This window comes from Habropoda laboriosa, unplaced genomic scaffold (genome assembly GCF_001263275.1).
Source record: "Habropoda laboriosa isolate 0110345459 unplaced genomic scaffold, ASM126327v1 scaffold39, whole genome shotgun sequence".
Classification (NCBI taxonomy): Eukaryota; Metazoa; Arthropoda; class Insecta; order Hymenoptera; family Apidae; genus Habropoda; species Habropoda laboriosa.
Window position 1 is genome coordinate 433,669 of NW_017100138.1, and position 14,762 is coordinate 448,430.

Sequence of the window (14,762 nt, forward strand, 5' to 3'; positions counted from 1 at the left end):
CTCCTATTGCTTTTACATGCTTTATTGTGAAAACCTACGAAGTTCTCAAGGCGCCATAGATTTTCTAACAGTGGAAGGGTACATGCGGTAGAATAACTTTGATCAATTCGAGCAACATACGTAAATATTTACATATGTGAGAAAATATTAATAAAGAAAAGGTGTCCAGGTTGTGTACGTATGTCTAACTTGCGAAATTATTATTTTCAAATTGTATCGAAACTTTAATTCCCTTTTAATTTTCAAATAAATTTACGAAAGTACAAGATAAAAGTATTTCGTCTCCTTTTTCTCTCGAAATTTATACTACGTCACCGTTAAATAAAAAAGAAATGTTATATTTCAATTTTAATAGTTTCGTTTCAAAAAACGACGTTCCATGTGCACCAACCTAGTAAAAGGATCCAATAGCAAGAATTACAACAGGTATACCGTTCGTAAAAGTGACGAAAAATTCTAAACTTAAAAAAAACATATAGAGAGGTCTTACTAATACATTCATTTTTCAACAATTAATATTACGTTGAAAGTTTACTTTCTTTATAGCACAAGGGATACTGTAGTAGGATAAAAGACAGAACTAACAAGGGAACATATCGAAGTGACAATCACTGATTTTCTTGAAATTTAAATATAGCGTAGTTCTCGTAAAAGAAGTGATTGAAACATAAATGTTTTTTACACTACGAACATTTTAAGGTAACCGCATCATCACAGTTCAGGATTTGTTTAAAGGCAGCGATGAATGTCTGGCAAGAAAACGAGCTATTTTCAGAGCTATCACATATTTTACGTGTTTAAAAAAAGTAAATTATTTCAAATATTTAAATACTAAAAGTTTAGTCACAGATAGTAGACAGTGTATGTGTTTAAAAAAAACTGTAAAAAAATTTGTTTAAATATCGTTGAAAAATTCTTCTAACAGGATTCAAACCTGTGACAAAAAAAAAGGCACCGTACTAGCAGCCTGACTCATTACAGACTATTTACACACACGACACTCGCTATTGTAAAACTCGGCGACTCATTGCAAGATACGGGTAGATCGCACGGGCTATATCATTTCAAATATACTAATTTTATAAACGAATATTCAAGAAAATGTATTGACATTTAGTTGAAAACATTATCAAAAATATGCTATTTTTCAATATATTATGTAAACAAATGAATTTTTTGTAAAATAGTTTACACCATCTAATTTGTCATTTTATCAATTTACACAATTAAGTACTCTATCTCTAATTGTAAGTAGTTTCCGAGTAATTCGACGAAATGGGTTTCGTAGCCTCAACTTTTGGGGTGGTTTTCACCTCTTTAACATGGATGGTTGCCGATACAAAGAAATACGTATCAAATATTTGTAGGGGAACTACATTATACTTAAATTTCATCAAAATCGGTGACTGACATTTCGATATGTTCCCTTGTAAGTACCTATTACAGAAAGAAACTTACCAAAAACGAGGCTGAGGGCGTATCCGAATGGAGCCTGACACCAAACAAGACCTCTCGTGTAAATTGCTTCGGCGGTGCCATTGATGTACCCACCACCGACCCAGGTCGCTGTCATCGTAAAAATTCCAACGAACAATCCGATCGAACGACCTGCTAGCATGACTTCCTCCTCGGAATCATTGCCAGCCTCCTTCTTCCTCGCCGCCCATATTCCTACGGCTAAGATCAGCACGTAGAAGAGAATAATTGAGACGAGACCGGTGAAATTGATCATCTTCGGGGAGTACGGGTCCACTTGCGTGAACTCGAACTGACGGAGGCGTAAGTCCGAAAGGTGTGGCGGCCGATTCGATTTCGGGAGATTCGGATATCTATTTACAAAATTGAAAACAGACCCCCGTTGAACGATAAATTGGTGTAAACATGCCGAAATGTTCGATGTAAATAGAACAAATGAAAAATAGAATATAATGAGAGAATGACAATTATAACAAACACCTGACATTAGTATCTCAGGAGCTTGTATTCTGTATAGAATACAGTGAAACACTTTTTAAAATTGATTTCAGCAAACAGAAATAGTAAACATTTCATTGTTTGTATAATGAAGCAATGTGTATTATACAGAGTAGGCCACTTAATCATCTTCTCTAGTTATGGTGGTACGAGAAAATTTGTATACATAACTTAACCCTAGAGCAGTCTTCGGGTCTTTTTTGACCCACCGCTTTCTTATTTTTTTTAGTAATTTTTGCTGTTATCAAGTTTACGTTCCTTAACATTATTCTAAACGTTTATTGTCTAGGTTCATATGTCGCGTTGGAAACAAAAATTGTTTCACATAAGGTCTTAGGTCCTTTTTGACCCAAAAGTCTTAAGTGTAGAGTCAAAACGAAGAACGCACTAGGGTTAAATGGTTTCAAGGGGTGAATAAAATGGAAGAAAAATTTTGCTACAAATCCCATCTTTTTCTGTTTTTTTCCCAAGGTTACCTATGTTTTTTTATATAAATGTATGTATTTTTTTATATGCATGTAAGCTTACATAATAATGTGACCTCAAAATGACCTTGGACTGTAAAATTTTATATCAAATGTGAAACTTCCTTTCATTTTTTGCCATTTCCTCCATGGAACAAATTATTCTTCCATCTTGTTCACTCTTTGAAATAAAGTATAAAAATTTTCGCACACAACCATAGCTAGAGAAAATAATTAGGTGTCCTCTTTTACGTGACCCATCCTATATATAATATTAATCAATCATAGCCGTGTGATTTGTATCCTCGATGGACCTTATTCCAATCAATATAGAAAGAATAAATTTGTCAAGGTCTCATTAATTCCGCATCGTCAGTCTTTGGATTCAATGAATTGTATATTTCGTCGCTGTAGTAAAAGCAGTAAGTTTTTATTTCACATTATTTTAATTGACTATTGCACATCATGCAAACGTTATGCATGATTAAAAACTGAAGGGAATCTGTTTTACCCTGAATTCAATCACCTTGGGTTAATTGCATTCTGTTCTTCTACTCAATTAACGCGGTGGTCGATGCACTCGTAGCTAATGCGTGCAGTTAAGTGTGAATTTTATGTTCCTACCCAGGAGGCATTTAAATCGCTCGGCTGGGTTCACCCTCTAATCCCATTAGTTTTGCTTTACCCTATGTACTAACAGCTCCTCTATAAGGAACGCATGGCCTTGCTACATAAAAAAGACGCAATAACATAAATAAAACACGAAGGTTCAAGGTCTTGCTATTAGATACAACGGGATTAGTAAATAAAACCAAGTTACTTATACTATCTAATTAGCGCGTTGAACACGTCCCTTTAAATAACGATCGATTGAAATTTTTTGAAATCGGACTTGAATGAAACTTGTACTTGGCACTTGTCGTCGGTATAACAACGAATTAATATCAGATATTTGTTACCTACACTTCTGTATGTTAGAAATATTTGACGCATGTTCAAATAAAACGAATGACCAAGTTACTATTTCGTTCACTTTGTTTCGGAAGTTCTGGGGTAAGTGCCATGCTGCTTCTCACATTCCTCTTACCAGAAGGCACCCTAACCTCCCTTACTCCGTGGCCAGATCCTCTGTTTAGAAACAACGTTCCCATTCGTAAAGCAAAGCAACGTCGGACTGCTTGCCACCCCTAAACTTTCTCATGCCTTCTACAAAACAATCAACCCTATGACACCCGATAGCTACGTGACTTCAAATCACCAGCAATCGCTGCTCGTCTAAATTGTCTCTTCTCGCGAACACTCTCTCTGGCCACGCGCAGTTTAGGTACCTGGCCGTAAATCGTACGAAAGCAAAGTTAGCGCCAGGCTAATTACTTTCTACGAACCTTAAAAATACTCTACCTCTAACAAGTACAATTTGACCTATCGTCAATGTAACCACAATTTTCCTGGTTAGTGTGAAGCAAAGATACGCGAATCCACGTTAGTTAATCGAAACTGCATTTTGTATTATTTCACGTATAAACAGAACGTCGTACTTTCCAATCTGCAGGTAAATTATCATGTTAACTAATTATTCGAACGTTTGTACATTCACAGTCTCAACATTGAGCTATACTTGGTTGAATGCAAAGCTCCTATCAATTTATTTCCACATGTACACAGAGCAACTTAAGTCATAAACTTCGATTCTAACAACTACAAAAACGAGGGAAGCTTGTGCAGTGGACCATGCGTGGTTACAGAGAAATTACCATGCGTACTGCGCGTTCACGAGAAAGATGGCAAGCGGGACGGTACAGTTGCAACGGGGTGTATTTAACCCGCACCGTCCGAAACTTTCCCGCGATGTTATCGCATTCGGCCAATAATGACAATACGCGTGCCCTAATTCTGCGATTGTGTCGGAGAAGGTGTACGACCCAATCAGACCCGCATTCTTTTGCCTTGCAATCTTCTCGTGAACGGACAGTACACTGGTAAGTATATATTAATGATACCTCTGAAGCCCCCGCGGAGTACAATCACGAAGTAGTGGGGGACAGCCTCACACGGGTACCGGCGGCATGTCCTGATGACGGTCCTTCCAGACGGCCGACGACGACGGAGGGTTGGGATTTGGGGGGCAGCAGTCGCCCCACCGGAGCGAGGTCTTCTGGGAGGGGCTATTTCTTGTTCTAAACGCGAGGCCGCCCATGGGCGCTGATGGCCATCGATTTTCACCCAACTCACCAAGTTTGCTGCTCCCTGCTGGTGCTTTTGCTTCCTCCTCCGAGTTCTTCCTTCTCCACTGGTACCAGTACTGATCGTATGGTCCTTTACCTGAAATAGACCGAAGTGCATCCTGCCAGAAAAGTGCGCGAATTTCTTAGAAGAAAAAAACATGGCGATAGAGAACGAAACGGGTTTTCTGTTTGATCAGTCGTCCGATTGATTTTTAAGTGATCGAACAAAATTTCATTTCCAGCGGGAAAAATTACTTTCGCACAATCGTCGTCGATATTTTGCAATTCAAATACACTTCGATGTTCTTCATTTTTGTTTTTTTTGTAAATTTACATGTAAATGTTATTCACACTTGCCACCGTTAATTTGTAACAATAGCTTCGAGTCACTTTTGACGTGAATCAATCGTTTTACAGTCGATACGTACGGTTTGTTATAATCGGTTCTGTCAATGTTCGAGAACAATTTGAACCGATGCTTATACCACTCCGGGGAAATATTAGAACCGCTTGTATATAGATATAGAGAGCGAGTAGGACTTATGTAACCGTAAATGGAATCAGACATTAGCCTGTCGTAGCTTTTTAGACAGATGAATTTCTTTAGCTAATTACCGTATCCATAAGTGCCCGCAATAGGTTTGCATAAACGGACAATACACATATACTCGACACATGTATAGCGAAATAAATAAATCTGGACTATCTTCAGCGATAGACAGCGGTGACACGTATTTCTGTTATCAGCTGAACAACAGCGGACAAAAGAAAAATCAAATTGGTCGCGTGTGCAAATAAATCAATTCTACCTAGGTTCAAAGCCATCAGCGGGGTCTATGAGAACCTCATTCTTCAAACAAGCTATCGAACGTCGGGTAGAAAGGAAATCTATATACTCACAGGTGCACCAAAACGATGGTCTCCAATCCTTGAGTATTTTTCTAGCACTCGTACACGTTGTTTCAAGTGTTACAGATAATAAATAAAGCGGTCCGCAGGGTTCTGTTTAACGATTCCTTTCTTTTCCTTTTTCTTCCTCTTCTTCTCAAAACACTCTCGCACGCAGATTATTCACGATTATCTTGAACTTGTTTTAAGAAAAAACAGATGAACAATTATGGAGAACCGAAGAACCGCGAGAAGGAAGATTTGTGAACAAGGACGAAGCGAAGAAAAACATGCCGGAAGTAATTCGAGGGTGACGAGCAACGAGTGCAATTCCCGTGACAGTTGTCCTCGTCGTCGTCGTCACCGTCGTCGTCCTCGTCAAAACGACGTGCTGTCAGCGTCGTTAACGGTTGTGGAGGCCACCCCGTACTGAACAGCGGTATCTTTCTCGCAGTCGAGGACCGGCAGCGGAGGAATGGTTCCGTGATATTGATTCGACCCCCGTGACGTCATACCGACTCACGGGGGTGCGTCCTACCCTCTCGCTTTGCTTCCGTCTTGCTCTCTCCCGTACCTTCTCACCGGCTCTCCTTCTCTTCCGGCCACCACCGCTTCCCTCACCATGTCCTCACTTCTATCGAACCCCCGACTTGATCGAAGTCGGGGGCGTGGACTGAGTAAAGAGCCGTGAGTCTGCGCTTAAAATACCACAATAGACACGAGTTCACCGTGACTCGTACACGTATCAACGGGAATCCAGCTGGACGAAGGTCCCCGAACAGGTATCTTTAGTATATGATTAAAGGTGAGTCGAGCGAATTAGAAAATCAGAAATCTATGAGCATCAGAGCGTACGAACATCATCGTATCGTGCCTCCACTTCGTTCAGGTCAATGAAAATAGGTAAATTAAGTTCTACTCGTGAGGCTTCGTTAAAGAGTTTAATGGATATTGCAGGTGATACGACAGTGGTACGGTACGATAGAATATTTTTAAAGATCGAGATTTATTAGTTGGAGCTATTATAGCATAGCGAAATTTGAAGTTCGTGTAATTGTACGAAGTTCATGATGGAAGTGTAAAAAGTTTCAATACTACGTGCTAGGAATAATTTCCGATGGAATTGTATGTATCTACTCGTGTATATGTAATAAACAATTGAAATACGTCAGATAAAGTTCAATTTTAATGTGAAGAAAAAATAAGTTTTCTAAAGTTTGAATAATTACGGAGTAAAGCATTCATGGGCAATCTTTGTCAGGCGCAAAAATTGCAAACCTACAATTTACCTGTAATTATGTATTACATAAGGGAGCCACGCTAGTTCCTAGATAGTAATAACCTTTTTCACGGTAAATATTTTAAAAGTTCCTATTGAGAGAAAGTATTTATTGATACAATTATTGATCTGCGCAGAATACAAACGTAGGTAGTGTAGGTGTCATTGATCAGTTCTATAGGTCAGAGATCCGCAGCGGGTTGTACAGGTTCTCCAGGTGAGACTGCGCGGACACGTAGATGTAAACTGGAAGACACTAATACTCAAGGAACGCGTCAATGAAGGTAAGAAGGCTCATGACCTTGCAAACGAAATACTGTAAAACGCATGTTTCACACGTAACAGATCATAACCGTTACGTGTAACAATAAACAAATTAACGATAATGAATTCAATTGCTTTGAATCAATGTACATAGAGCTATTTAAAGAAAAAAAAAAAAATTTCTGCGAAGGATGTTGATAAAATTTATAGTTTCTATTTAACCTTGACACAACTTTATACACGAAATATATTTATTTTTAACTACAATGTAGTACGCATTTGTTTAGATATAAATGGTCTAGAAACGTTAAGAAAAATAACTATAAACATGTTATAATAGTAAACAAGGTCACCGAGTTTCTTCTTGGTTTATATTGAAAAACAGGATAATATATAGGGTGGGTCACATAAAACAGGACACTTAATTATTTTCTGTAGTTATGGTGGTGCGAGAAAATTTTTATACATAATTTCAATGGTTTCAAAGTGTGAAGAACCATAAGATGAAAGAAAATTTCTTTTGTAATGAATTTTTTTAAATAACCTTAAACTCTGAAATATTAAATCAAATGTGAAACTTCCTTTAATTTTTTTTCTATTTCTTCCATCAAAGAAAAAATTTCTTCCATCCTGTTCTCCCTTTTAAACCATTTAAATTACGTATAAAAATGTTCTCGTACTGCCATAGCTAGAGAAGATAATCAAGTAGCCCCTTTTACGTATAGTATTTGAAACTTCTGGGCTAGGAAATTTTGGTAAACACTTTCTTGAAATACCATAACCAGGACTATGTATCATAAATCAAATTTTATCAGTGTATTACCTCATTTTCAGTATAGCAAGAAATCTGTCACCCGATAAAGCCAGTAACAGAATGATTATTCATGACTAAAAGTTTTACGTTGTACTCTCGTGAGCTGTATTTGTATTTTGTTTTTTTTTCTTTTTTAATTCCAAACGAATACTGTGAAAGATATTTTTACACAATTAAGTCGAAACATCGTTTCTCCTATTGGAATGTGAAGACTGTGCACGTTTAAATGAAAGGTAACATTGGAGGGAACTTGAAGTCTATGAAATTTTTCATTATCAAGAACGTATCGCAAACTTCAATGCGCAACAATGAAACAACTGAATCTTTAAAAAAAAAAAGAAAACTCCGCAAGTGAATGAGAACTTCTTATCCCCTTTACTCTAATTCGACGAGAATTTTAATAAGCAATTAAAACGTAGATACAGAAGTAAATTGCCAATTGTATGGTAACGACAGAGAAATGATTTCCAACTGAAACGGTACCTATGTAATTAGTACATAAAAATCACTTCTCACACTCTACACGTGTCTTAATTGACGTACGACTTTCATATCTCGCGGAATTGGCGTGGCTTGTTCGTCGTCTTAAATAAAATGAATGTCTTTGTACAAGTTCATGCGCCGAGGCATTGGCAATGCTGACGTCAGGAACGATAAAGCTTGAATAAAGGAAAACCTATTAATGGTTGGACAACGAATCGCGTCGCTACCACGTTTGCTATAGATCAACAGAACAGCACCGGCGAACGGCACAATGTGGAAAAGCAAATATAGTTCGCTGTTCATGTTAGACAAAGATGCTCGCTGAGTGAAACGAGGAACCAAACCTTGCTCTACCACTTCTACTCCTGTATGGTCGATATCACTTGACCCACTCTTTCGAATCTAGAAACAGTACCTTCGTTTTTATACCCAGACTCCATCCCCGAGCCATCCTCAATGTTCGAGTGTTCGATTTTATCACAAAACGTCTTCTGACACATAACACATGTTGCAAGTGTAAGTACAGTGCAGAACTGAGAAGTTGACGTGTGGGACGGCGCAAGTACAGATGAGGTATTTCCCTCGCTCCGCCTCTTCCTTTTTTTGTACATTTTTTTTTTTTTCGTTTTACGCGGTGAAAAACCTTCATAAGCTCCGCGGCCACTGGGGAAACCCGGGGCTGGAGTACTGTGAGATTTCTACTGGGTAAAAACCAGCACAGCGATGGGAAGGCTCCGAGAACTCTTACGAACATTTCCTGTGCCCCATCGAAAAGACTGGCGTACCAGCACCCTAACCGAGTAGGTCACACTCGTTGATAAAAAGTTAAATGTGGAACGCTTGACGATTTAGCATGAGTCATTCTAAGCTTCTCTGTACCGTTCGAATTTTAGTATTACGCAAATCTGGAAACGACACAGGGGCAAAAAAGGTACTTTACTCGCGGCGCCTAAATCTCACGTCGCGCAATTTTAAATGATTCGATTCGTGGATGTTATCGCGTCGGTCAATAGTAACAATACACGTGCCCTATTTCTATGATTGTGTTAGAGAAGGTGGGCTTATGGGGATAGGACCCAATCAGACCCGCATTCCTTTCACGAGCACTTTTTCCAGCTCTGCATGATATACTAATATATTTAAGTACTGCTGAAGCAAGTATAGTTGGTGGAATCGACATAGTGAGATCGTGAATTGAAGTCTTAAACAGCTTGCAATCTTTCATTTAAGATATACAGTAATAAGTATCCTGCTTAATGGTAATTTCCGTATTGGTAAAAATTAACTTGGAAAAATATTTTTGAGGAACCAATTCCGAGTTGACGTCGAACAGTCCTGAACGAGGTTCGAACTCCTTATCTTCCTCCAATTACTATTTTGCAGCTCGGTTTACGTGTATTTTGACACTTGACTAATTTTACAATCTCACTATATCTCTTCCACCGTCTATACCACACGTCCCTGTCTCGACCTGTATATCAGTGCCGTTCAGTCATTGCCCGTACGGGCAGCGTATTAGGCTTTCCCGGGCGTAAACAAATCGGCGGGCAACGACCCACGCCTTCTCGGGCATCGGTACATGTACATATGTATGTACAGTGATTCTCGTTAATCTTCGTTGATGGAGAAACAAACGACAGGCACCGAAATATGTAAGAATCTTCAGATTTATTACAGTTATAGGCCGAAAGTCGTGAAATAGTGCGGTTTTCACAATGTTTAACCATTTGTAGCTCATAGCAACATTAACCGTTTCGATAAAATTTTTAGCATGTGTATAATTGACATCGATCTACAAAACGTATGTTTTACATTTTCATTACAAGCTCAGATAAAAAAGTTGTAAACGGTGACCTTTACAATTTTCTTCGCGATTCCCACAAATTGCAATTTTTTCAAAAATTCTTGTCCACGTCATCTAGTAAACTAATCCTTCTAACTTCTGCAAAAAAACTCAAGTCGTTAGGTCCAATTGTAAGAAAGTTATTCTGTTTTAAATGGGTTTGAATACTTTCTGCAACCAACTGTAAATATGCATGTATTTAGTAACCATCCCCTGTCTTAAGAAGAAGAATTATGTCTACGGTTTACGAGGCTATACCTCTACCACAAGCGTCTTTCCTCTACTCCGCTTTAATATATGTGATATCACTAGCCCGCCACTTCGCCCTCAACTTTGCCCGCGGGCATCGGCGGGTGCCCTTGCCCGCCTTAAGTCCTGATGAACGGCACTACTGCATATGAATTATGAATGTGAAGCCTTATTTCTATTGCGCGATGTTTTTAAAATAAACAAGAGGTAAATATCGCATTTAAAAAAAAAAATATGAGTACTGTCGCAATTTTTTCGTCGCGTTATACGAAGGCCCGTTGTACTTATAAGAAGAATTGGAAATGAGACTTGAACTTATTACTTTACCTTTAACATGGAGCTACTGTTTTGAAATGAGATAGGAAGTAAACAGTAGAGTAAATTCAACTTCTGTCAGAAATACTCAAATGCTAGTATTCATAATATATCCCACAGATACACATTTCTAATATCATAAGCTCTGCAGATAATTCAAGCTTCTACTACTTGTCACGTCGTGGAGCATGGCGCTTCCTGATAGCAGGGTATGCAATGTACTTGATACCGAGAACCACAGGAAGAAGTAGTCTGTAACAAATCGCAAAAATAAATAAATGTATAGAGTGTTAGAAAAATTCCTTTTCTACAACTACGTTTGTTGTCATTTTTCAGAATATATTCTTTTACGTTTTATTGGACATGAGAATTAGTACTAAGAAAGATTTGTACCCATTTTACACACAGCGATAAATTACACGCGTCTGCAAAATGGCGCCCTTTTACCTGATTCAGACGTTCTCAACAATCACAACGTAATATTTGCCCAATGTACGAAAACATTGTCACGATGAAAGAATTAAGAATTTAGGATTACTTACTCCGTTGTTCCAAGTTTTCCATATATTTTGAATATAAAATTCACCGTTTCATATCTAACTGTACCAATGCAAGACAAAAATTCTGCAACACTTCACGTACAGTTGTGCCTCTATTTATTAGTCAGAAGATTATCATACCTTCCCGAAGCTATCATAAACATTTTATTCTACGACATTCATTCACAAGCGTATAATCGTCTACCCTAATTAAAAAGGAGAAAACAGTCGGCGCTGTTAGGCGAAAGGGGTTCAAGCGAGGTTACATCCTCCGTCAAGTGTCACATCAAAAAGTCAAGCAGTCCACGTCATATGAATTAGGGAAATGAAAATTGCCACGTGTCAGGTGAAGCATCGAACGACAATAGGCACGTGCACTTTGGAACGTCGTAACTGAATACGGTGGAACCGGGTTCCACGGGTATCAGGGGTGGTTCGAGTTTGTGGCTCTTAGTTCGAGTGCCCCGTGCCACACGTGATGTCCTCGTAGATCGCAGAAGGGTTGGTGCGTTTCAGGATATGATTTACAATTTTTTCTACTCATAATACACGTTATTGCATAAATCACTGTACCGTTTACTGGTCACTACAACTGCTGGCAATGAATTTATTTAGAACGATAATTTAAAATTATGACATTCTGAAAAAGGGTTATTCAGTTCTAATTTATTATGGCAATTTTGAAATATAAGAATTCAGCTGAAAAATGACTTTATATCACAGATAGTAGCCAATTCCAGGAAATGTGTACAACACTGTACACGCAAAGCTCTAATATAAATAGGTTATTTTCTTGTGAAAATGTATACCGGGTGTCCTAGTTTTTTCCAATCAAACTTTGTCAGTATGTTCTATGGCAATAGGTAGGAGAAAAACGTTATGTAAAGGTAGGTCGTTTGAAGCTTCGTTAAAGAGTTATGAAAATAATACGAGATACGGAGGGAGAAAGCTGGGACACCCTATATATTACTCGTTTGTCAGTAAAACGGATATGTTGCACTGCGATAGATCAACAAGGATGAATGAATTAGCCGCTCCTCTTACGGGGAATTTTTCCAAATGTAGACGTGCGATCGATACGAGGGTAGATTTTTTCGCGTGACGAAAGGATTTCAAGGAAATTCGTATCAACTGTATTGCACTAAATGTACACATGCACTACTAGTGGCGAATTACTTGTGATTGTAAGTGTTTTTAAATTATTAACTTGGCAACTAAACTCGCGAACTTATGTTTTGTGATTTCCTTTTTTAATTGTAATAAACTTATTACTGGGAACTATGGTTGCTGCTTCTTACAGTAATTATTGCTATTGCCAAGTTAAACGTTTGTAGAAATGTTAGAATTGGAAATTTTGTATTTTAGCACTAACAATACAAAAAGCGTTGAATTTGTTAAAAATATAAAAAGACGTATCTTAAAAACTGAAACAACTGAAAGATTTCGATAACAACGTACTCTGTACTTTTTAATTTTAATAAATATAGCAACTAAGACGAAAAGTGAAATTATCGCAATGACTTTTGCAAGTACGTCTATCTCAAGTAAATGAAAGCAAAACTCGTAATCTTACCTTGTCGAAAACTTCATCGGGCGGACAAGGCAAAACGCGAGATTGGGATCCCCTACATTCGACATACTGCAAACAGTCCAGGGGATAAGGCAAAGCAACTACTTCTTCTTCGCCTCCTACAATTTTCGTCTCCGGACATTTTGGTATCTGACAATTTTTCGAGAGATTATTTTGAGGGTCTCCCGGTTGAGGCAATGGCACACCAGCATCGGCAAAAGTGGCAATTAGGCAAATGCAATGCAGCGCAAAGATGAATTTCATTTGAAAGGCTTGAGCACTGAAAGTAAGAAAGAGAACGTAAATTTAAATGAAATTAGTTTGAAAATGATAGTCAAGATTGGAAATTTCGCCGATAACGGTATTTCACATTAATTACCATCAAACAGTTTCGTAAATTATCAGTTTATTAATGAAAATCAATTTTAATTTATTAATGCAAATATTTCGATAAGTGATACTTTTATGACGGTACTTCCTACACTCCACCGCCAGAGGGACGGACTAACTGATGAAACATCAACCTTTCTCGCAAGTCTTCGCCGAGGCTTCTATTTCTATATACAGGGTGAGTCGTATAAGGTGTCTAGGCGCAAAAAAAAAAAAAACACTAAAAATGATTAAAAATCAAAAACACGAAAAGAGATTATTTCTTCATGGACATAATAAAATTTCTCTAGAAATATCGTGATTTCTTGTAAACTCATATGCTTCTTATTTTGACTTATACATTCTTTAACGATGGAAACGTTCGATTTTCCCTTACCAAACATGTACATATTTCTATGATAGATCTGAGAGATCTGTTTCGTTGCAACAACTTTGAAGTGAATCCCTGAAAACGGTTAGGTTCACACGTGATTCTTAATAATCGACGTCCAGTTACGCTCTCAAAAGATGTCCGATTAGTGCTCGACACGATTTTTCTAAGGCAATATTTCTGCGGTCCGAGGGCTGCCTACGTTTGCTACGTTGAACGAGGGAAGAACAAAATGTTCTTCAAGAAAGAAGCAGTGTCGATGGACAAAGTAGGTCACGAGCCGTGACCTCCACGTCTTTTGCACAACCTCGAGGATCTGGCTTCTCCACTTAATTACCTCCACGTGCTCCGCGTATGCGACGTGAATTTTAACACATTGAACGTAGCCCACCGTGACGAGGAAAAATATTTGGGAATAATGGGAGAGCATATCGGGATTTCTACGAGAGACAGCATCAGTGCGGCGTCCTTTGATAGCAAAGAAGAAGCTCTGTTTAATGAACAGAACCTTCTCCTTCAAGAACTTCGTGTTGAAATGTAATTACAATTCAAAAAAATCTAAGTAAATTAATCTAATTCTAAATGTTAATTAGAGTTAATGAGTAAATTATATATCGCGGGATTCGTTAATTTGACAAAAGAAAATAATTGGAAAAAGTATATGTACTTCATGCAGCCCTGACTGAGGTTTCGGATCCTTATCTCTTCAGGTTTCTGTCGATTCACTTGTCGATAGGTTCGAATGTGTAAACTCTGACGCCTTGCCGGTTTTATGACCTCGCTATATTTCTTTCATCGACTATACCTATTTTACGTGAACTAAATTCATAGAATTATCTGAATACAAAAACATTTTCTATGCATGAAAACGGAAAATTCCAACAAAAAGTCATAGTTCCTATATAAAGTACTACAATATTGACAAGTTTTAATAGTTTTCATTTACTTCAATTTAGGCTAGAGCCATCGTTATGCATCTGTGTTTTTGTTCCAGACCGTTGCAGTTCATAAAACTCAAATCATAGCAAACAACACTAATTAACTATTAAATATCTTTGTGCGAGAAAAATTACAAACTACAACAAAATATACTTA

General features: G+C 37.9%; 2 protein-coding genes across 2 annotated transcripts in view; both read right to left on the minus strand.

Annotated features, from left to right (window-relative positions):
* LOC108579798 (high-affinity choline transporter 1) overlaps nt 1-1,747 on the minus strand; it is a 23,484-nt gene extending 21,737 nt beyond the window's left edge. Inside the window, exon 1 of the mRNA XM_017943412.1 lies at nt 1,459-1,747. Within this exon, the coding sequence (XP_017798901.1) occupies nt 1,459-1,732 (274 nt within the window). The 5' untranslated portion in view covers nt 1,733-1,747. The remainder of the gene's footprint in view (nt 1-1,458) is intronic.
* Nucleotides 1,748-8,750: 7,003 nt separating this feature from the next.
* The window catches only part of LOC108579657, a 13,180-nt gene continuing 7,168 nt past the window's right edge, over nt 8,751-14,762 (minus strand). Inside the window, exons 2-3 of the mRNA XM_017943246.1 lie at nt 12,911-13,187; nt 8,751-8,882 (exon numbers count right to left, since the gene is read on the minus strand). Of these exons, the coding sequence (XP_017798735.1) occupies nt 8,751-8,882; nt 12,911-13,187 (409 nt within the window). The remainder of the gene's footprint in view (nt 8,883-12,910; nt 13,188-14,762) is intronic.